Source organism: Rhodnius prolixus, unplaced genomic scaffold (assembly GCF_049639745.1).
Source record: "Rhodnius prolixus isolate KJV_2025 unplaced genomic scaffold, Rpr scaffold_4, whole genome shotgun sequence".
NCBI lineage: Eukaryota > Metazoa > Arthropoda > Insecta > Hemiptera > Reduviidae > Rhodnius > Rhodnius prolixus.
This window is the reverse complement of record NW_027411614.1, coordinates 3,108,621-3,131,438: the sequence shown is the minus strand read 5'-3', so window position 1 is coordinate 3,131,438 and position 22,818 is coordinate 3,108,621. Positions and strand designations below refer to the sequence as shown.

Genomic DNA, 22,818 nt, shown 5'->3' with positions numbered 1-22,818 from the left:
AATTAAATAATTATAAAATAAAAATGGGCAGACGGTCTGTCACGTTCTTAAGCACCACCTTTAAAATAAAGTAACACACTTCTTTCTTTATTCCGAAAAAAAAAAATAACTGTGTGATATTAACGTCCCTCGAATGTATGCGAATCTCATGCCTGCCGAAGTGTAGTAAATAAATACAAAAATTTATTTAATAAAAAAAAAACAAAAAAAAAACACTTCCAACGGTATGGAAGTATTTATAAATAATAATGCATTGTATCAATGAGCGTTTGTGCGGTATGTTTGTTAAAAAACTTTTTTTGTACAGATGTATTTTTTTCTTTTTTTTTTGCCTGTTATGAATTATTGTTGATGACTGATATATTTCCGGTTGTAATTTTGTTGTTCGTATTTGTATGTGTATATGTGTGTGTATGTATGCATAAGAATGAATGAACGTGTTTGTGCGTGTTGTGAATGCTAGTATGTCTGCATGTTTATTTCGCGTATGTAGTATGATTGTATTTCGTGCCATTGCCGCTCCCTCCAAGGAGCTGTTCGAAAATATTGTCTGCAGCCTTTGCTTCCTAACTTCAGTACGATTGCTTAGTACTGCTGTGCTGCTGCTCCCTTGTTGATCTTGATGCTTTAGTGAAAATTTATTTAGTAAAAATCCTTTTTTTCCCCCCCCCCCACTCAATATAAGAAAACCTTGGACCTTTTTCCAAAATATTTAAGAATAATTCTATTAATTTTTAGACTTAATCAATCATTCATTCCTCTATGTATCGATATGTATATTATTATTATTAGTATTTAAACAAAAAAGGAAAAGAAAGAGCCGATGTTTTCATTTTTATTATATGTTTTTTTTTTATTTTTCATTTGACTTTAAAGAAAAAGAAAAAAAAAAATAGCTGTGTTTAGCTTAAGATATTTTTGTTTTTGAATGCTCATTTATTGATAATTTTTTGGGGTTTGCAAAGTGTATTCGGCTAATAATAATAAAAACAAAAACTTATACATAAAAAAAAAACAAGTTTTCTTCTTTTTTTTATATTTTATTTAAATCACCTTTCTTTATTACACTACGTATTATATTGTCAGCATTGTTTGAAAGTGGATGAATATTGTTTATAAGGCTTCTCCCCAGCCTTATATTTCAGTATGTTATTGGAAACTAATAAATTATTATAATGGGCACGACTGAACCGAACATTTCTGTGAATTTAGTAAGTGCTTTACATCCAGAATAATTTTTTGTTTGTTTAATAAAATAAGTTTTTTAATACGTTACATTTACATTATTACTATGATAAGAGAAAAGATTCACTTAATTTTCAACTTAGTAGAAGTAATTGAAGTTTTTTACAATTATTTAATCTATTCTTAAAGTTCTGGGAAGGTTCAAACAAAATTGAAAATTACCTAAACTTCAACTTCCATTTTTTTTTAGGATTACGTAATTTAATGATAGCAATTTATTTATTCAATAAATATGAAAAAGGTCATCTTGAACCGCACGCCTTTTGCGAAGACACGGTACTCTTATTGCCTTATCAATTCGTTAATTACAAAGTGAGATAAGAAATCTTTTCCAATTAGGTATGAAAACCTCAAAGGGTTTCTAAGAAATCTTTTCCAATTAGATAAGTAAACCTCTAATAGTGAAGAAAATATTTCCCATTAACGAATCATATAATACCACAAAATTTACTTGATCTCTTTAATATTTTCGAAAGGCCAGAACTTTTATGTATAAATAGTTGCAGTACTCACCCCTCGGCGAAAGGCAAGGAGGTGAAACTACATACATACATACAGTTTTTAAAATGTTTTCTTGGTGTTGGATATTTTGATGAATCGAAATGACACCTTACTGTGTGATTCAAAAGAATTTAAAAACTAACTAACGTATTTTTCATTAATATTAAAGTAGATCCAGCATTTTGAGGAGCCTGAAGAAAATTGCTATCATTTCACTATTAAGTTGCAGAAGGAAATTAAAGTTTTGCCTAAAATGCTTTTATCTTTTCTTTTTTTTTAGTTTAAGGCATGCCAACAACAAGGAACAAAATGAATTGTTTTTAAAATAGTCTCTTGGTCCATACGGAAAAGATCTCTGCATTTTACAGAATATTCATTTTCAAAAGAAGCTTTGCTATATGCAGACAGTTAAACAAAAACTAGATTCCCACAATTTTTGCGTACATCTTGTTTAAGAAATGGTGTCAATTCACTGAGTTGTTTGAGATCGCAAAGCAGTGATTTCCATTGAAAATGTACAACTTCGTAAGTAGGCCTTCGGTATCAAAATAAAAACCCTCAAGAAAAAATTGTATTTCAATTGATGATGCCAGAAATATCATAATCTATGGATTAAAAGGAATTTTAGGGGGTGGAAAAATGCCACATTTTCTTTTCAACAGTTAATTAGCAACAAATGAGTTTTCTTTTTTGTTTGACAATATTTTACAGGAAAACATGGATTTAGATGAATTACTACCTCAGGTTGGCGAATTTGGCAAATATCAAAAGCTGTTATTGTGGTTAGTATGCCTTCCGGCATGTGTGCCTTGTGGATTTTGTGCGTTTAATCAGCTTTTTATGGCAGATGTACCAGACCATTGGTGCAGACAGCCACAACTTGAAGGAATTGTGGATGCCAAGCAAGCATTGCGCCTGGCCATACCATTTTCGGTAAGCTTTCATTTAGAAGTTGCTGAAACCAAAGCTTGGACTAGTCCTCGCTTGTTATTTAATATTTCCATAAAATGACTTTACTAATAATTATTTTATTTAACATAGAGTGAAAACAATGAAACTTACGCTAAATGTCGCAGATACAATGTAAACTGGACAGATATAATAGAAAATCAGTCAATAAATGTATCATTAATAATTCCTAATACTTCGTGGCCAACAGAACCCTGTTACGACGGATGGATTTATAATACTACTCAAGTACCGTATTCTATAGTAATTGATGTAAGTATCTAGTTAGATTACTGTTTCATAAGTAGATATAAATTAAAGAAGTTAACGGGCAAAACTGCCTTTTTGACCAAAGACTAATGACTAGGATTTTTTAAAATTTGATCCATTATTATTTTATTAAAGGCGTGTCAAAATCTGAGATCATTGGTCCGGAGCCTTTTAAGTGCTCTGCCAACCTCCAGAAAGTTAGAAGTATAAGGCTTCTGGGAGAGCTGAATTTGAACCCGAAATCTGTGTGGAAATCTTCTTGGATATCTCGCATATACCTTTCTTCGAATTTAGACTTAAAAAAACTCTCGCACTCCAGTGTCAGCTTCGGTAGTTGTTAAATTTTCTACCGCTGAGAAACAAAGGCGAATTCAAAATGTCCATTGAGTCAAGGTATAGGAAGTCCAAGAGATTAAACTCTAAGTACGAGAACGAAATTATTTCCTATACTCTTTTTTAATGTGTACAATGTTATTGAATTTAAGTGTTGACGGTGGATGTCTGATTATTATGGAGTGGATACCTAAATGTTTAAAGGACTTAAACCTTCATTCTATTAATGACTCAGTTAATGGCTCGATCATTAAATCAAGTAATCTGCCTAAAATCACTCCTTTAAAAGCGTAAAAAAATTATTTGCCGATTAACACAAACTGGATAACGTAGCGCCATTCTTGAGCAAATTCTTTCTAGTTGACAGTAAAAGTTATACGTCATTGAAGACCATGAACGTATCCGAGATGTATTGTTTGCTTCTAGGTAGCACATGTATTGTAGGTTTCCTAAAAAAGAAGTTTGCAAGTTTCCATTCTTCTGGTAGTGCATTGACTGAATTTTAGGATTAAGTTGCTTTACTATACTACGGTTCGCTTTATTACTTTATCCAAATTGTGGATATGATGTAGAAGACATTGCTAGTCAAGGGCACGCATACTTGTGGTCAGATTTCTCCTGTCTGCTTCCAAGAGCATAAGCTCTTAATCTGTTTTTTTTTTCAGTATACACCGAAAAACCTTCAGCGCGACGTAAAATGTCTTGGTTTTCTAAAAATCACAGTAATAAAGCTCACTGTTTAAACGGTACCTATATAAAATTGTATAAATTCTCTGTAGAAGCTAAAGTTAATCAAAACGTTCTTCCAAATTCTTTTAAATATCGTGTTTGTAAGCATAAGTCTTTGGTGTGTGTGTTTGAAAACTGTGGATGTTTTCTTTTTAGCAAAACGATCATCTTTTTTTTTATGTTTTCCATTTTAAAGAATATTAATCTGTCTACATTCTATTTATTTGATTAGTTTAATCTAGTATGTGGAAAAGACATATATCCTACCATAGGACTAGCTGTACTAAACTTAGGAGGTCCTTTTGGAGTGTACATCTTCGGTATAGTCAACGACAGGTAGCTTTTCATCTAAGATGTTTTATAATTTAACTAGTAACTGATTAGAACTCTAAATAATAAATAGTGATGAAACAGGTACGGTCGAAGGAAATCGTTCTTTATTTGCCTATTTATACTGATAACTGGAAATGTGCTAACTGCTATAGCACCAAACTTTTATGTATGGGCTGTAACTAGATTAATTGTAGGATTCACCGTTCCTGCTATTTATCAGATACCTTTCATTATTTGTAAGTAAATATTTTCATTCATTTTTGCAACTTTATTTATTTTTTTGAATATATTAACCAATGATGTAAAACTGTTTTTTAGCTTTAGAACTAGTCGGACCAAATTATAGATCATTTGTTACTGTAATGACATGTCTATTTTATACATTTGGCCTGATGTTGCTATCTGGAATTACCTATTTAGTGAGAGAGTGGAGAATACTTGCACTAATCACTTCGAGTCCGTTCATCTTATATTACATTTATTGGTGGTAAGACAAGAACAATATTTTATCTTAAATTGTAACTTCACAATGTCTTTTATAGTGAAGAGACTTATATTTATATAGGTTTTTACCTGAATCTCCAAGATGGCTTTTAGCAAAAGGAAATTTCGAAGATGCACTTACAATTTTAGAAAATTTAGCCAAAGTAAATAAAAAAGTCCTACCTGTATCCTTTAAGCAAAAGTTGAAGGTAAGGGTTTTTTTTAAAGAATAGCCCCGAATTTTTCAGCTAATTATTTATATATTTCTTCATTGTATGTCACAATTACTAAGAGTCTAAATTTTATTATATATTGATTTATTAGCAAAAAATGATGATTCAACGAACTTTAAGTGAGGAAAAGCGCTTAAAAAAAGGGATTGGAATATCGTCTTTGTTTAAAACACCAAACATGCGCCTTAAAACAATACTTATCACATTGAACTGGTAAAGATTTTCTATAATTAAAATAAAATTTGGCATTCAAAATATTCATCATTTTAGTATGAAAAATGAAGCCTTTAATACTCGGACTCATAAACATTTTAGTCACAAAAAAACCTGATGCAAGATTATTCCTGTGAAGTTTCTAAGTATGATATTGCTAACATTATTTCCAGGTTTGCCAATGAAATGGTTTATGTTGGCCTTAGTTACTATGGTCCTGCCCTGGGAAAGGACCAGTACTTGAGCTTTCTTCTGTCTTCTGCGGTAGAGATTCCTAGCTATTTATTTTGTTGGCTGATAATGGATCGTTGGGGACGAAGATGGCCATTGTCCATTTCAATGATATTAAGCGGGGTTAGTTGTATAGCAACTGTTCTTCTACCATCTGGTGTGTGCTTGTACTAAATCTTAAAACAACGAAAGCATTTTTCTTTCGTGGTTATTGTTAATAATAAGACATATTTCAGATGCTGTGACTCTAACATTAATGTTGTTCCTGTTCTCTAAATTTACTATTTCTGCTTCATTCTTGATCATTTATCCATTTGCTGGTGAACTTTACCCAACTCAAGTGCGTGGTATTGGAATTGGAACGTCAGCTTACATTAGTGGGCTTGGATTAATTTTGATACCATTTATAAATTATTTAGTAAGTATTGTTTTAGTTTCTTAAGTTATAAAATCATTACACTTTATTGTAATTGTTCTGTGATATACGTTCAACTCCAAGATATCCGAATGTCGTTAATGGTTACGCGGGACTAATCCTGGTTTTGATATTTTGTTTAATATTTGGTTAATTTAGGTTTGGGCTAACCATAGTATTTCAGCCTAGTTGTATTATTTATTATTTTTGCTGTGATCATTAGATGGGGATAATATTTTCTTTTCAGATGGACTGTTGACCTTACATGCTATTTAGTCCTTCGTGTTTGGAAATCCTGACAAGAATAAGTAGCCAAAACAATGTTCTCGATTGGGTGACTCGACATTTAGGACTTTATTTTTTATTAACCTGAGGTTTTAGATCAACCAGCCTAAGAAGGTTTCTCTGAACCCTTTTATAGTGTTGCTAAATGCCTCTATAAGTTCATCAAAAATTTAGGTACACAGCAAGTCATTAGATTAGTGGATGGATCTAAGGACAGGCAGGCAAATGGATTCTAAGCCGGTAACTTCGCTGGGAATCTATTTACTCACCTCTGAGTTAATCATTAACTTCTCACCTAAATTCACCGTGGCAGTAAGTTAACGTAGGCCTTCTGACAGGTAACTTTACAAGGCCTTCTGGCTGAGGAAACCATCATCAGTGTGTTATGTTTCAAAGAGAAGAGGAGACGACACTACGCAAAGTTCGTTGCAAAAAACAAATTCTCGGCCTTAAGCTTTGACCAGGAACCCTTCGTCGAACTCCCAATTAAACAAAAAAAACATGACTACATACTCTAACAGTTGGTTGCCTAAATAGGTCCTCTGTTCGCGATGGTACAGGCTACTTTGCTTTACACATAATTTAATTTATTGATAGAATTTATAATTTTTTATTTTTTATGCAGCTTTTAATTAGAAATGTGTTGTTTTTCGTTTGCTTTCTCAGGGTTCTGAAAACTTAGTACTGCCGTTAGTAATTTTAGGAGGGATATCAGTTTTTGGGGGATTGACTAGCTTGCGTTTGCCAGAAACATTACATCACAAACTTCCACAAACCATTGAAGAAGGAGAAGCATTTGGCAATGATTGGAATTTTAAAGATTGCTTGCGATGTATTCCTCTAAGGTTAGAATTTTTTTTTATTATAATCTCTTACTTTCTAATAGAGAGAGTATTACGATCGCGATTAATTTTCGAAATTGTGTATTTATCGTAATCCTTTGGTTGCGAAAAAATGAACGCATCGTTTGTAAATGCAAGTTTGCGTGTGCCTGTAGATATTTCGGTTTGATATATTATCTCTCTATTTCCTGATTAGCATCACTATTTATTCCCTAAATATTTCTGAGTCATTCAATCGGCAGCCAGTTTCTTTGTGTTTGATTCAACTGCTACTTACATTAGTTCCGTTATTCTGTTACTTTTTTGTTTTCGTGATTTTCTCAAAAATCACTTCTTTGCATTAATTATTAAATATTTACTGATACTTCATATTTATTTCAAATATATTGAGGTATAAGTGAATTACTGGAACATTTAGGCCTCTGATTGTTTACGTATTTTCCATGTAGGTATTTAACAAAATTGTTAAGCTCTTCATAAACTGAGTTCTTCTACGAGACGAAAAATCTATTGGTTCTGACCAATATTAAGCAGATTTTATTTGAACAGCTCGTGAGCGAATTTTGAATTTAAGAAAATTATCCTTAACTGAACTTCAAGGAAAACAATATTAATTAATCGTTTTAATCTTACAATATTATTATTTTAGACCAATCATATCAAGACCAGAATCTTATGAAGATTTAGAAATGGCATCAGTGGCTTCACTATCTAAAGAAACATTCTCTGAATCGTCAGCTATTAATCCGAAAGAAAAAGTACCGCGCAGATTGGTGAGGCAAACTAGCATCATGGAAACTCCACTGGATTCCACTGGCAGTATGAAGATTACCTACTGGTTTTAATTTATTTAATTGTACCTCTCATTCTTCGAAACTCAGAGATTTGTATTAAGCCTTGTTATAGACTTATTTTTTTTTTAACTTATCACTTTCATCTTTATCACAATATCACTGTAAATAGATCAACAAATTTTTTAGTAAGTCCTGTTTGCAAAGTATTGGTATTCACAGTCGATCCAGAGGTGGGGAGGTAAGTCTTAAAACTCCAAAAATTATATGAAAAAATAAAAATTGTCTCAATGCAATTGTAACATAGAATATGTTATTTAGGATGTTCCTGTTCTAAGACGAGATTCAATGGCCTAAACTTCCACATTTGTGTAGAAACATGTATCAATTTGTTGTCTGCATTCCAAACACAGTTCTACGAGATTTGATTAGACAGCCTTTGGCCACTTCCTCCGAGGGAATCTGTTGCGGTACTTGTCCTGTCTGCTTGAAGAGACTTAAGAGTCTGAAGAGAGAGAGGCTCCTCAGGAAAGCTTGGAGGCACTTTCGCTATAAACGCTCTTTACACTTCAAAACGTGAAGTATTGCAGCAGTTAGCTAGAGCCGTAAATAGTACATAGAGCCGTCATATCCTTTTAGTGTACCGCGGAGAGGGTTCCCAAGGCCGGCGAGCGGTCGTCTTTTATCCTGAATATCTGGATACCCAAACAATATGTGTACTTATCCTCATCTGATCCAACCTGTCTGCTCTGTTTTGTTTCGTTACCTGTTCGTAGAACTTAAAATGTAAAGCCACCAAGGATGTCTGAGAAAACTTTGACTCAGATACGGATTATCTATATTTTATAGTATAACACTCAGTAGAGCATGTTGCAACTAAAAACTAGTTTTTCTAGGCTTACGCTAAATCATATCTCGGATTAGCTTCCCCTTCCTCTGCCTTGGATTTGTCCGAAAACATCAAGCTGATAGATAGTAATTACTCAAATATTAATGACTGACGATTATCAATATTTATTTTATAGCCTTTAATGATCGTGTGCCCTAAATTATTTTGTAAATATTTTCTCAGAAATCTTTACAATAAAGTGCTAATGTTGTATCCTGAATGAAAAAGTAGTTTAAAATGGACAAAAATTACGCATTTACTTCTCAAAACAGAATCCCCTGAAGAATTCTGGATCTGTCTGTGTGTATACCCGTATATGAGTATTTTAACTATTAAAATGTTTAAGTTTTGAAATTGAAATTTTCCTCAGATTCTTCTTTTGAAAAATTTAAACAAAAGCATTATTTTCTGTTCATTAGTGTATATTATATTTTACAATGAAGAAACTGGAAGTTAATTATTTGGATTGTGTTTGTGCAAGAAATTTAAAGGCAAATTTTACGTTCATTAATTATCTAATTTGATATTTTTATTTATTTATTTTACATAAAAAGAAATGAGATTCATGTAATTTAATTATTTTTTTGGAAATAATTTAATCATTTCAGATTTCGTTCTAAAAATAACGTATAACGCATTATTACGTATATAAAACAAAACCAAGTATTTTTCAGTGAAGTGTCTAAGTTCACATTGTTTTTAAGTAATCAAGAGGTATGACAATAACACGCTATAAAATAATTAATTTATTCGACAAAATATGATAGTTTGCAATTACATGGGCAGTTTTATTTTTTTTAATATGAGTTCAATAAGTTTGAAAAACATTGAATGTAAATTGTTATCACAACTGTTACCCATGAAGGAATCATGGAGTAATTCTCCAGGTAATGTTCTTATTTTATCCAAAAATTTTATTGACTTGTAAATGTATTTATTGTTTACTGTTTCTTCTTTTGTAATGTGAATTTCCATTTATAAATTTTTAAAAACCCAAGAGAAAATGATTGTGAGACTAAACTTTGTAACCGAAGAATAAATTTTTATAAGTCGTATGATTTTCTCCAAACTTCGTATTCTCATTATTTACATGAAGATCTAACATAAGTTTCATTTGAATTTTTTTTGCAGGAAAATACAATTTGATTAGAAAAATAAATCTCTTTCCATATGGGGTCACAATGGCGTGGCCTTGCCAACTCTTGTAGAATTCCCTCAACGTATTCTTTTTAGCCTTTGCATACCGCTTCTCAGAATAAGTCTTGTCGTTTTCGATTGACGAGAGGAGCGATAAGGATCTCTCAAAAATATTTTCAAGGTCGATAGTGAACCTCAGATTTTTACGCGCAATAAGTTTTAAAAAAGTTAATAGAAAATCGGTTAATAGGGCGAGTTAATTTGCTTTAATTAAACTATTGAAGCTTACCAAAATTTAATAAAAATTCTAAGGTTTAAACCTTGAGATTAAAATAATAGTGTTTCTGACCATTTTTTGTTTTGTTATTTAAACTCTGTTTTAGTTGATATAAATTACACCAATCAAGAAGGTAAAAGTTTGTTACATTTCGCTTGTGAACATGGTTTGGAGGATTTATGTTCTACCCTAGTTTCGCTTGGTGCCAACATTAACGCAACTGATAGCTATGGGAATACGCCTTCAATGGTGGCATGTAGAATGGGTTTTATAAAAATTGTAGAGATTTTACTACTTGCTGGTGCTGATCCTTCTAAATGTAATTACTATGGTAAAGTTATTCACTACTAGTAAGTATAAATTGATTAGTTAAATAATATTTTTGGTGAGTTACTTTAGCTACTTTAGAATTTTTTTCTGGTCTAGAAGATAGTATTTCAAGTGTTGCCATCCAGTGAACTTAAACTTATTAGATTAAACTTATTTTGAGCCTGATTAAGACTTCAGGTGTAAGACTCCGACCGGCGCTTTAGGTGCAAATTCTCGCAGTGGGCAGCGATAGATGCGGTCGACGATATGGTACCTTACTGGAAGCTATGTTTTTTATGGACCAATCCCATGGCCGTATTTGCTTTGTTGCGAAGATGTTGTGCTTGTTTGCTACAGTTGCTTTATTTTGGTTATTTTTTTTTTCGGGAATGAATAGAACGGACAATTCGTTCTTCTGTTAGCTCCACGAAATTGGAGACAGAAAGGACTAAGTTTGGTGGGCGATATGTAGCAGAGAAGTGGGAAGGATTTGAGGAATGCTGCTGCCTTTGACTAATCTAAAATCACTGGAAGAAAAGTAGTTTTTCTAACATTTTCGTGTGTCTTCTAAATCTGTGTCAGCTTTATTTTACCTGCTACGAATCACTTCTTAATGAAACATGTTAAAATATTCTACTGTTCTTTCTAAACCCTCTAAATAATATTTTAATATCTTCAAAAATGTGAACATCTTTCAAAATATTTACGTTTCAGGCGTTGACTTACTTGCAATGACTTTGGTGAACGAAAATCAGGATATTTTCCACAAAGTAAAAGAAATAATCAAAAACAATTTTTATGACAGCATTCTTGGACGAATTACTATAATACATATTGCTTCTGCTTTAGGAAAGACTGACTATCTAAATGTTCTACGAACCTTGTTTCCTAATTATTTAAATACGCCTGTGGAAAAGTCAGGTAAACAAAATAGAATTATGTACAATATAAAAAAAACAGTAAACGTTATCGTAAGATCTTTTTAGTTGTGTGTAAGAAGCATCGCGAACATAGTTTTGAACATTCCAATTTCTGCTTTGGCTAGATTTTTTTCATTTATTTCGCCAGTGGGAAACTTTTACTTTATGTAACTCTACTAATAAAAGAAGGTATTGATAGTGCATTTTTTCTTCTTCTTCTTCTTATGACTATCGATTTAGAAAAAACATTCTACTTTTCAGGAATGACTCCATTAATGCTTGCAGTATGTGGCAGTTTTCCATTAACTATAAAAGCTCTCCTAGATAATGGAGCAGATAAAACTATTTTGAACTCATACTCAATGTCTGCTTTACAAATAGCTCGATCGCTTGGCGATTTCAAAATTGAGAAGATACTAGATCCGTTTCTTAATTCCAAATCTTATAAGCCACCATTGTGTACACCTGAGATAAAAGTATTTCCAGCTACAACGACTGAAAATGATGATGAAACTTTTGCCAAAAGGAAATCTGAACTGTACAATAGTCTAAGCGACTCATTAAAATTTAAACATCCATTGACACCCAATATTTGTATATCTCCAAAATCGAAGTTTAACAACGCACACAAGAAACCTAAAGGATTTTTTCAATTTAAAAATTTTAGAAGGTAATTTTAACCGATAAAAACATTGCAATTCTTCCTATTGACTCTCAAAATTGTTTCTGTAAGACAGAATATTTATCAATCCTTAACTTGCCGATATAAGAGTAGGCTATGGTTTTGACAGTTTGATATTGTAATGGTTAGAGTAAGTATGAGTGTTTACTCCGATTTGTAATTTAAATTTTAAAACCATATTTTTTCAATGTAAAGAAAACTAATAGAAAAGAACGAAATTTCATTCCAAAAGCCACATATAAAATCAATCAACTTTATTCATAAAAAAAAATCATATTCTGTTTCAGAAGATCCAGATCTGTTGAAAACAAAACTATGAGCTGTAATGAAACTTGTGCAAACAAAGATGTACTAGAGTATATTCTTATATCGACAAAACTATATGAATGTTGGCCCTTGTTTAAAGAACACGAGGTATTTTTTTTCTTTGTTTGATTTAAATCCAAAGCTATCATTTAGAAAAGAAAGACAGGTACCGCATATGTTAGTATATTTGTACAATTATTATGTTTGTTTGCAGATAAATTTTAAAACATTTCTTACGATGAACGATGATGACCTGAAATCAATAGGAATCTTAAAAAATTCTTTAAGGTCTAAAATATTAAAAGTAATCAGTCACAATAAACGTGTATTCTGTTAATAGATGTTTGTTATTTAATAATTTTAATTGTGAATGTCGATTATTATTCTTAATTTGCAACTTAATGATAACAATATTGACAATAAGATATCAACTAAAAGAGTTACATAAAATATCGAAATTCTATTTATTTTTTATTTACTAATTTTTAAAATATGTTTTAACTATTTTTTCGTTTTGTATGTTGTTATCGAATGTGTAGTACTTATTTTTAACACTATGATTGATAGTCAAACTATGCCGCAATGTAGATAGTTATAAGCTATAAATTTATTACAGAGAAAATATGGACTTTTTGTAAAGGGTTTTGCTATTATAGGTAGTGATTGTTATCCCAATTTGAACCGTTATAGATCTTGTCTTAGCGCCTGTAAAAATGCGGGAAATTTTCCTAACTTCTTCATTTTATCTTCGTAAGTCCTCCAGCTGTGATCCCTAATACTTTAAAGATTTTACGCGTTTGATTTTTGTTCTTCTACCTCTCTAATCTTCATCTAATCCTCATATAACAGATTGATGATAATTTTCATGAAATTAAGATAGTTTTTTTACAAATTGTAACTTACTATGACGTAAGGTTTTAAAAAACGCAAAATAAGGAGAAATTTTATAAATGTACAATGAAAAGGCTCCCAATCTTATTAGGGATCTCAATTGCACTGTTGTATAACCAGCCAGATGCAAATGATTTGATCTAGGCCTCCAGATGCATAAAGCAAGTAGCAACCATAAAAACTCCCTGCAAACGAGGCTAATATTATGATAGTACTAAGCTAGCGATTACTAATTTTCAAAAAACATTGAATTCTGTGCTAAATTGAATGTTTTTCCACGTTAAATTTATAATTCTAATGCAAAGAAATTATCAAATTTAATGTTGTAAGTAAGGTAATATATGAGAGAAGAAGTCAGGGAATCAAGGATGTTTAATAACAGATTTTTCAATTTATATAACTTTATTTTAATTTTGATAATTAAAAGAACTTAAAAAAATACTTATGGTACTTTATACAAGACATTAAAAACAATACTTTTGTAAAGTTTTAAATTTATACTTCTGTTAATTTAATAATAGAAAGATTGAAATGATTTAAAACTTTATTAATTAAATCTGCTTTTTTATCTTTGCTCTTATACGTAACATTATTCATTTTTAAAAATTCCATTAAAGATGGCATATTTGCTTTGGCCAAAGTTCCACTAAAAGCCATTTGTTTAATGTCGCAAGTATTCAACTGTTTTATTCGTAGTTTCTTTATTTTATTCTAAAAAGAGAGAAATAAAACAAAAAACATTTTGATTAGAAATTTGCAATAACATTTAATTTTCTTAATTAAAAAACAGTTGACTCTGCCGTATACATTTCTGTAATAACAAGCAAGCCTTTTTTCCTCAAGCTTAACCATACTGAGTCTCTTACAATAATTCTGGTAGTAATCAATGAGATGCGTAAAAAAAAGACAAGAAAATGTAAATACCTCCGAAAAACTTTCTTCTTTTCTCTTTGTAGATTCTTTCATGTTTGACATGTTGACATTTACAGTATTTAAAGTTTTTTTATGAAAAACAGGTGTTGGAGGTAACTTAAAATTCCCTTCAGTGCTAAAAAGTCTTGATTTTGAATTGCTCTTCGATTTCTAAAAAAAAGCATCAAGATACTTTAACCGAATGCTTATTCTAAAATTTATAACTAATATGTGTGTAGTAAAGTGTCTTACTTCAAGCAAATTTTCTTCTTTCACCTTGATGTTACAATTTTTAAACTTAGGAACTACAGGGATCCCAGAATTTTGGACTTTATTTTGAAAGATAGGAGATTTTTTTGTCTTAAAACATCCGGTATCACTAAAAATATTTGCAATTTCTCTTGCTTTCTAACAAAAGACAATTTTTTATTATTATAACTGTTACAATTATAAATTTATAATATTTTTATTTAAAAAAAAATGAATTTAAGTATTTTACCACTGACGGATTTTCTTCTTTCGCCTTTGAAGTAATTGTATATTTCTTTAAATTTAGTTCTATATTAGATTTAGAATTTTTGTCTTTATTTTGAAAGATAGGTGTTATTTTCGTCTTGAAATGACTATCGCTAGGAAAAATATTCGCATCTTTTAGAGCCTAAACATTTCAAAAATTTGTAAACTTGATCAGCAAACATATCTCTATCTGACGATTATAAAAAAAAAATTTGATTTTACCTCTTCCACAAAATTTTCCGTGTTAGAATTTTTAAAAGGATTAGTATCATTACTTGCAAAAGTAGCTTCATTATTCTGTTAAATTAAAAAAAAGAAATGTATAAATACTTGAAAATTTTACACTTTTGCACAATAAAGTCATTAAAATAATTTAAATTGGACTTTATTGTTATCTTTTTAGTCTGTATTACCTGATTATTCAATTAGATTGAATTACCTGATTTATAGTTTTCGTATTAGATTGTTTATTTTTTAAAACTTCAAACATATTCACTTTTTTTGGTTTGATAAATGTAGGTTTAATTGGTTTCATTAAATTCTGGAAGAAACGTTGTGATTCTAGATTTTTTTTTATTTCCAAAATATTCTGGGTGACATTCTGTGATTGTTTTTTTGGTAAGTTTTGACAAGCAACGCTTTTTCTGCCAATAAATGATGGAATGATTGGTATCTTTGGCATGAATCCTTTATATGATTGACTTTCATTAGGAATCTGTAATATTTAAATAAGAAATTAACTATCAAAAAAGTTTTAAAGGTAAGATCTTAAACATTTTATTGTAGAAAGTATGGTTACCTGTGTTGGTGTACACAAGCTGACATTTTGAGTAATATCATCATCCTGTTTAGAAAAAGATTGAGTTGAAAATAATTCGTCATTATATACTGACTGGTTAGCACTAAATAATTCCCCGTTATCTTGGAAGTTGCGTACTGAAGGTGCTTCGTGTACCAAATTTGGTTGGCGGGTATCTAATAACTGGAATAAATAATGCTCATTTATAACAATGTGCACATAAACTGGTAAGCTGTATTTAAATTGTTATGAATATACTAGCTCAAATTTATTTTGGTAATACCCCGTAGGGAAAAGTGGACTAGCCACTTCTTCAGGGATTTTGGCGTCCCTGCGGGTATCCCAGCCTAACAACATGAACAACAATTACGCTGACACCCCAAACACACATAAAATACACATAGGGCCTGGAAAAGAGTTGAAGGGTGCAATTATTTGGGTTTACTAACCCATAAGACAAATACTAGCTCTCATTTCACTTATATTATATGCAAACACAAACATATTCACACCATCAATCAGAGGGAAGCTGTACGGACCCACTGTTTAGCGTTAAGTCTCCATACTAGTACTTAACAATTAATAGTTGATAAAATTATTGAAAAGCTCACTGTTTTTAGAAATGACTAATTACATTAACTTTTATAAAACTTACATTGTTTATTTTCAACAGCTGTGATGAAGCATATCCAAATTCGTTGTTAATATGAAATGGAACATCGCAAGTATTACAAAATACTCCTCTCAAATCAGAAATAAATCGATAAATAGTTTCATAGTAATTTTGTCGCAATGGCAGTATAGAAAGACTAGACCTCACACAATGTATAGGATAGGTAAACACAGTAGCGCCGAAGAAATGTATTCCTAAGTAAATTATCTCTTTATCATCCTCTGGAAGTCTATATCCGTACTAAAAATTTTAAAATTGTTTTGGATAAAAATGATAACAATTTATTAATACCATTTTCTAAAAAGCAACACTTTTAAATTCACGAGAATTCAAAACAGATATTTCTGGAGAAAACATAATATAGAAAATTGGAATGATCGCAATATTTCAGTAGGAATAGAATGTAATGTTTTTGGCATGACACTGAATTCCAATTCAATGTTTGTTTTTTAAACAAGTAATAATAATACAAAATAATAATTGCAATTATGTTGAACAAATATAGAAAAGAATGTTATATTTACTTACAATATTTTTCCAATGCCGACGCAGTTCTCGGTAATCTTTGAAACAAGTAAGTTTAGGAAAAGTTTTTGAAACTGACACAATTCGACCTCTCTTCATACTGTTAAAACCAAACTCATTTATTCAAAAATGCGTTTTTTTGTGTGTTTTTAAGGTGCGTCAACATCTAAGATTATTGGCGCCCGGAGCTTTTTTCAGTGCACTGCCGGCCTCCGGACAGTGACCTCTCTCTGGAGGAAACACTGTCCATCACCGGACAGTGAGCTACAAGAAGCTCCTGGGAAGAGAACCAGATTTTTTATTACATTAAGTTGCAGTTTAACTGAAGATAAGATCTATTACATTATTTATTTTAAGTATAATTAATTTTTATATATTCTGCCTTTTTTTCCTTGTATGTTCATTTTACAAATTCTATATTGTTCGCAGATTAAGTGTAGAATCCCTAATGTAACAGACGAAGATAGAATAAAAATAAATTAATATAACCTTGACCTTAATAAATCACACTTAAAAAACAGCACTACGAAGTTATATTAGCAACATTAAAATCTCTCGACTAGTTTAGTGAAAATACATATTATTGCTTGTAGTTTTTTTTTTTTTTTTACCTTGGTAGCACCTTAATCCAGTGGTCTTCATGCCACAACTCATGTTTTTCTGCCTCGTCTATATGGTTGTTATCCAGAAAATTGTAAGCAGATACTGTATTTAATCTCACTTTAACTGCACACACTGATATAATTATCTCACTTCCTGTAAGATGTAAATCTGAATGTAGAGATTACAGACAATAGTGTTTCCATCCAACAGCATCACTACAAATTTTAGGCAAAAAAAAAAATCTGGTACCATTCACAGTAATATTGTATTTGACTCCATTTAATGGTTCTTGACGAATAAGGAAATCTCTTCCTTCTACAAGGAAGCTATCAACAATATTCCACTTAGGAGCGAGTTTTGCTAGAGCAGTGTACTTTAGGCAAGCTTCAAATACGTGAGGAGTAACATGGCTCTGCTTTAAAATCTAAGAATTTTAAATGAAAAAAAAAAAAATTATTGCATTTCGAGATAACGAACACCGAGCAAGCGGTGCTTTATTTTCAACTTTGTCACCATATTACAATATAAAACAACATATCCTACTTAAAGATGATTTTCATAGACAGAATATTTAACTTACTACGGTCAGTTTCTTATTAATTGAAACACTGGGAGATAGTTTTAAAAAATTCTACTTAACAGTCTTGAAAAATATATTAAATATGTATTCTAAATCACCATAGTTTGAATTAAGATGTTTTTGGGGAACAGCCAAGATTTTTTCGAAAGACTGGTTGGGCGAAAAAATGTAAATTTTTCTAAAAAAGGTTTTATAATTGACCGACCCCACAAAAAAAGGTTATTTCATAACTTTCGATAAGAAATCCATAGTAACATGCTATGATGTAAAGTGCTATTACTGTCATCCATAGCACTCAATGAAACGATAATATATTCAAAGAGAGTTGGAAAAGTTACCTTTAATTTATTATTGATCACCATATCTTGGAAAAACGTCTCATTTATATTCTTGTTTAGCACCACATAAATCTGCGTTATCGAATTTGATACTGGTGAAGCTAATATGTTTGATGCACTAAAAATTAGTATTCTGTAAAAATAAATTTACATAGTCATTAACAAGTTTACAGTTTTGTTCTTGCTATTTTTTCCCCTAAATTACCTGCACTTTAATATTTGCCAATGAAAATCAGACTTAATCGATTTATCTTTTTTTTCATTTAGATCAATAGATAAGATCGTGCAAATAAGTTCATTTAATTTTGGTATTGTACCAAGAAAGATGCAGTGGTTTTTCAATAACTTATTCATTTTTCGGCATCAACTTATTAGCAGCTTAACCGTCCACTCATATATTGGTTTCTTATGCGTAAACTAAGATTCTATTAAATTTTAAATTGTTCTACTAATTTGTACTGGTTTCTCAACCGTTGCAACTGGTGCATAAAGTAAACAATTCAAATTGAAGAGTTTACTAATTAGACCCAATATTTGTTCAAATTATTATTAACCAATTATTTTTTCAGTCATATATAAAAATAATTTTTCTTTGAATATTTTGATGAAAAATAAAATCCAAAAGCCGCTAACAAGACATCATTGAAAAAGTTCTTGTTTTACTATTTTCAATAAAAAAAAAAAAAAAAAAAAAAATAGTTAATGACAATATTAGGTACCTGGAGGTGTGGCCTAGTGATTTTGATTAGCTGCTATATTAAAAAATAAATATAAAAAATTCATTATTGGTATTATTTTATATTTATGTATATTTAAATATGGGTAGCAGCTAATCAAAATCACTTCGATATTATCACTTCAATATTGATAATTTTATTTCAAGCGGCGGGTCTCACTAAAGTATGAATTTCCCTTTTCTTATTTGTAAACTTAATTAAATATATAATTTTAGCCAACAAAGTTCCTATTTAAATTACTTTGCATTAAGCATAACCTGCCAATGATTAACCGTTGTAGTTATTGGTGAGTTTTATTATTGTTTATATTGATCACTGACCATTTTATTGTTTACGTTCATAACGATGACTCAGCAGTAATCATTTTAAATAATCTGAAAACTTTTCATTCTAAGTTACAAGCTCCTAGTATCTTAATTGCATTTCTCATCTTAAATTTTAGGCTTGTAATAATTTTCTATCAAGAGTTTTTTTTTTGTGTTTAGATGTGTCGACATAAAGGAGGAGACAGTGGTGATTCTCTTTAAAAAAGAATACTGAGGAGGTTCTCCGCGAAGAAACATATTTCCATGGACCATCAAGAACCTCGAGGGAAGATGCCGCTGTTAAGAGAGGTTGGTTTATTTATTTATTTACTCTAAAGCATATAAATGTGAGATTATTATCAACACTGCATGCCCGGTTTCTTCATTAATATTCCAAATGCACATTCATCCTCTGAAACAATTGAAACCAACCATAATAGTGCAATATGTAACAACTCATCTACATTTGCCAGTCTACTATGACAGTCCACGATCAATAGGACAAGTAACATACGAATGCGCGACTTAATAGTCTTAAAAAAATTGGGGTTTTAATAAATGCATAATCCATCTACTGTATTTCGACAAAAAGCAGAACATACTTAATAGTAGATGACATCAAAATCTAATGAGTTAAATTGTCAAATGTTTGTACTTCACTTAAATAGTACCCTAAAAGAAGTTATTTTAAGTTCTTTTTTTTCCAGGATCAGCAGAATATCGGTCATGGACTTCCGGAAAGAATGACCTGGCAGTTGGTATTTACCCTGTCAGATCAGGAATATCTTTTCCATGTACAAAGGTGCCAAAAAATTACAGATATTTTCAGATGCCTCAATAGTCGGTAAAATAAGCAAGGGACTTTGGAGGTAAGGGAAAATATAGGCATATTCTATGATATTCGTATGTCTGAGTCACTGTAATACATGAATACTTCATTTTTATTTTCTTTTACTTGGTAAGAAGAGTATTGCGATTTTTCTTGCTTAAATATGTGTTCACACCGAATATATTCTAATTAGGAGTTAAACATGTAATAATGATTCTAATTTAGAAGCTAAATTATCTTGAATAGTAATATTCTACTTTTTTCAATTGTTTTTTAATTTAGGTTGTCACCATAAAAATTCCTTTAATTTAATTTCAGCACTTGTAAATGTAAAGGTCCCTTTAATTCAGTTTCCGCACTGATCAGTTTTATTAACGTGGATAATTAAATTACGACGTTAAGTTGTGATTCGATAAAAAATGTTTTATTTTATATTGTCTGTAAATTTTAGTTTCAAACAATATCGAACTAATTTTGAATTTTCGCGGCTAATTGACCATGCTGTTTAGTGCCTTATGGAGGCAGTGAGTGGAACCATAGACCAAAGGTTATAGTGAGGTTACAATAGAACGTCAATGCACACCGGGAAGATCATGTGTAAGTTCTAATGAAGGTAGTATTTTAAACTATCTAATCGCTTAGTGAATTTAGATTTTATTGTTTCGATGAATTGTTGAAATCAGTCATTTTGAAAATTGTATTTTCTTAAAATTTAAATAAAAAACGTAACCTTTTTTGTGAAAATTTGGGAGCCAATGCTTTGTAATTTAGTTAAAGGGAAGAAGATATAAGCCTAAAAAAAGATAAGGGGCGTTTATGGTCCTAATAATATTTAAGAGAAGCAAGAACACTAGAAACTTTGCTGTCAGATTGAGTCGTGTTTTCACTCGATGTATGTTGGAGTATTGTATTCGAATATTACGGCTGAAAATCAAAACCTGATACGTTTTTATGAAACAACAGATAATACAAGTTATTTTGGCAGTGTCATTTGTATCCTCAATTTTGAAGTAAACATCCACCATTTGCATACCTTAGCTGTAGCTAATTCATTTTTACAAATAATTTCTTATAAATGGTAAACGCAAGTTACTTAAACAAGTTAAATCCACATTTAAATTATTTTTGGAAGATAATGATATAAACTCATTCACTAGTCTTCAATATAAAGTTTAATGTGTAAAAAGTAAAATAATCCATCCAAATAAATGTAAATGTTAAAAGATTTTTCGACATGCTTCGTAATCTCTATCCACACATATTTTTTGCCAGCTTTCTTAAAATTTTTATCTAGGTTTATGACTACAAAATAATACAAATTATTTTCGAACGTATTAAAATAAGCAATATAAATTGCAATATGCTCAGGCCATATTCAGTTAACTAAATATATACCCAGACGCCGATTTGCGTCGTAAATTGGGACCAGAGAAAGACGTCGCTAATAAAATCCAGTTTTTTCCATATATTTCTAAAGGTTTTTTTCTTTTGTTAATTATTGTATGCAAAATCCAAATTATTACGATTATAAGCAAGACAACACATGTTTACTTATTTAATGCAACAATAAGTTTTACGTTTATTGTTTGTAAGTATTCCGATTTTTAAAATTGGTTGCATACACAATGAATTATGTTTTGATAAAATACATATATGTATATTTAAATTACAAAAATTATTATATATTAATTAGGAATGTTCCTATAAATAATTGGAAATCACATATTTTGCGATTTATTTTTTCTGTATTTTATAGGAAACACTTGCATCAAATACTATCTGTTTTCCTGAATTGGTTGGAACCTCTCTAACTATTATCATAGATATTTTCCCGCAGTGCCACATATTAAGCTTGACAGACGATCAGATTTCTGAACAAAAGTATATGTAAGTTTTTTTCCTGTATATACTTAAAGAATGCATGATATAAAATTAATTTACTAAATAAGATTTAATTAGGACAAAAATTTGTTTTTCTTTTATTAAAGAAAAAGTTGTTTTCTTTAAATTAAATTTTTTGAATAAATATAACTTACTTGTTCATATTTTACCTATTTTTTTGATTTATTATTTTATTAAGTGTGAGTGTAAAGAGCATTCTCATGCTATCTAGCGAAAAAATCTGAAACTAAACTTTTCAATAGTTCTAACAATTGTAGCATGGACCTGCACTTTTCTTAACGTAATTTCTAGTCATTTCAATTTTCTCTTTCTTTCATATAAATAAAACCTTTTAATTGAATTGAGCTGAACGGAATTTGTAATAGTTATGGTTAAATGTAAGTGTAAAGTGCACCTATAAATATGAATGTAAGGTGATCCTATATACAGTGGCGCCCAAAAGTATTTGCACAAGTGAATTATTTCTTGTTTCTGAAATAGGATCCCAAAATTTTGATCATTATATTCTTTAGTTCAACTTATGTACATTTAATAACAAAACGAGATAAAACATTAACAAGTAAATTAGTAATTCAGAATCTAAAAAAAATTGGCATTCAAAAGTATTTCCACAACCTAGAATGAATATGTTCATGTTGACTAATTTTAATTATATTCACTAGAAAAGTGGCATCTACCACTTGGCCTGTGGATTTTTTCTTCAGGTATTCTTATCTATTATTTTAATTCAACAGAAGCCCAGATGAAAAAAAAAGCGTATAACATCTATCCAATAATATTCAATCATAAGTTGAACTACATTTGGGCGCCACTGTATTCGCATCCATTCTATTTCC

General features: G+C 30.4%; 2 protein-coding genes across 3 annotated transcripts; one reads left to right on the top strand and one right to left on the bottom strand.

Annotated features, from left to right (window-relative positions):
• Nucleotides 1-994: 994 nt before the first annotated feature.
• On the top strand, nt 995-12,480 carry CarT (Carcinine transporter). 2 transcript variants are annotated; one of them, XM_074132658.1, is made up of 15 exons: nt 995-1,211; nt 2,458-2,679; nt 2,788-2,967; nt 4,259-4,362; nt 4,441-4,595; nt 4,678-4,846; nt 4,925-5,051; nt 5,167-5,288; nt 5,462-5,676; nt 5,756-5,937; nt 6,886-7,064; nt 7,711-8,093; nt 8,174-9,628; nt 10,262-10,486; nt 12,354-12,480. In XM_074132658.1, exons 1-12 carry the CDS (start codon nt 1,176-1,178, stop codon nt 7,904-7,906), a joined length of 1,887 nt encoding a protein of 628 aa, XP_073988759.1. In that variant the 5' UTR covers nt 995-1,175; the 3' UTR covers nt 7,907-8,093; nt 8,174-9,628; nt 10,262-10,486; nt 12,354-12,480. The 2 variants fall into 2 exon arrangements, with proteins under 2 accessions (XP_073988759.1, XP_073988758.1); XM_074132657.1 differs by lacking the exon at nt 12,354-12,480 and adding an exon at nt 11,646-11,781 and having other exon boundaries at nt 7,711-9,628; nt 10,262-10,474.
• A 1,233-nt stretch (nt 12,481-13,713) lies between these two features.
• Nucleotides 13,714-18,779, bottom strand: LOC141456531 (uncharacterized). The gene is made up of 13 exons (XM_074132656.1): nt 18,415-18,779; nt 18,210-18,342; nt 17,541-17,715; nt 17,300-17,444; nt 16,692-16,788; nt 16,146-16,403; nt 15,491-15,673; nt 15,131-15,406; nt 14,914-14,988; nt 14,675-14,833; nt 14,428-14,583; nt 14,188-14,346; nt 13,714-13,974 (listed from the first exon to the last, which is right to left on the bottom strand). The coding sequence occupies exons 1-13, from the start codon at nt 18,561-18,563 to the stop codon at nt 13,759-13,761; spliced, it is 2,181 nt and encodes a 726-aa protein (XP_073988757.1). The 5' UTR covers nt 18,564-18,779; the 3' UTR covers nt 13,714-13,758.
• Between the last annotated feature and the right edge of the window lie 4,039 nt (nt 18,780-22,818).

What these genes read in the sequence shown, in the direction of transcription:
- CarT (XM_074132658.1), top strand. Translation starts at nt 1,176, where the DNA reads ATGGGCACGACTGAACCGAACATTTCTGTGAATTTA. An exon ending in CGAACATTTCTGTGAATTTA is followed by an intron (nt 1,212 to 2,457) that starts GTAAGTGCTTTA and finishes AATATTTTACAG; the next exon opens with GAAAACATGGATTTAGATGA. An exon ending in TTCGGTATAGTCAACGACAG is followed by an intron (nt 4,363 to 4,440) that starts GTAGCTTTTCAT and finishes GTGATGAAACAG; the next exon opens with GTACGGTCGAAGGAAATCGT.
- LOC141456531 (XM_074132656.1), bottom strand. Translation starts at nt 18,563, where the DNA reads ATGAATAAGTTATTGAAAAACCACTGCATCTTTCTTGGTACAATACCA. An exon ending in TGGATTAAGGTGCTACCAAG is followed by an intron (nt 16,789 to 17,299) that starts GTAAAAAAAAAA and finishes TGGTTTTAACAG; the next exon opens with TATGAAGAGAGGTCGAATTG. An exon ending in GCTTGTGTACACCAACACAG is followed by an intron (nt 15,407 to 15,490) that starts GTAACCATACTT and finishes TAAATATTACAG; the next exon opens with ATTCCTAATGAAAGTCAATC.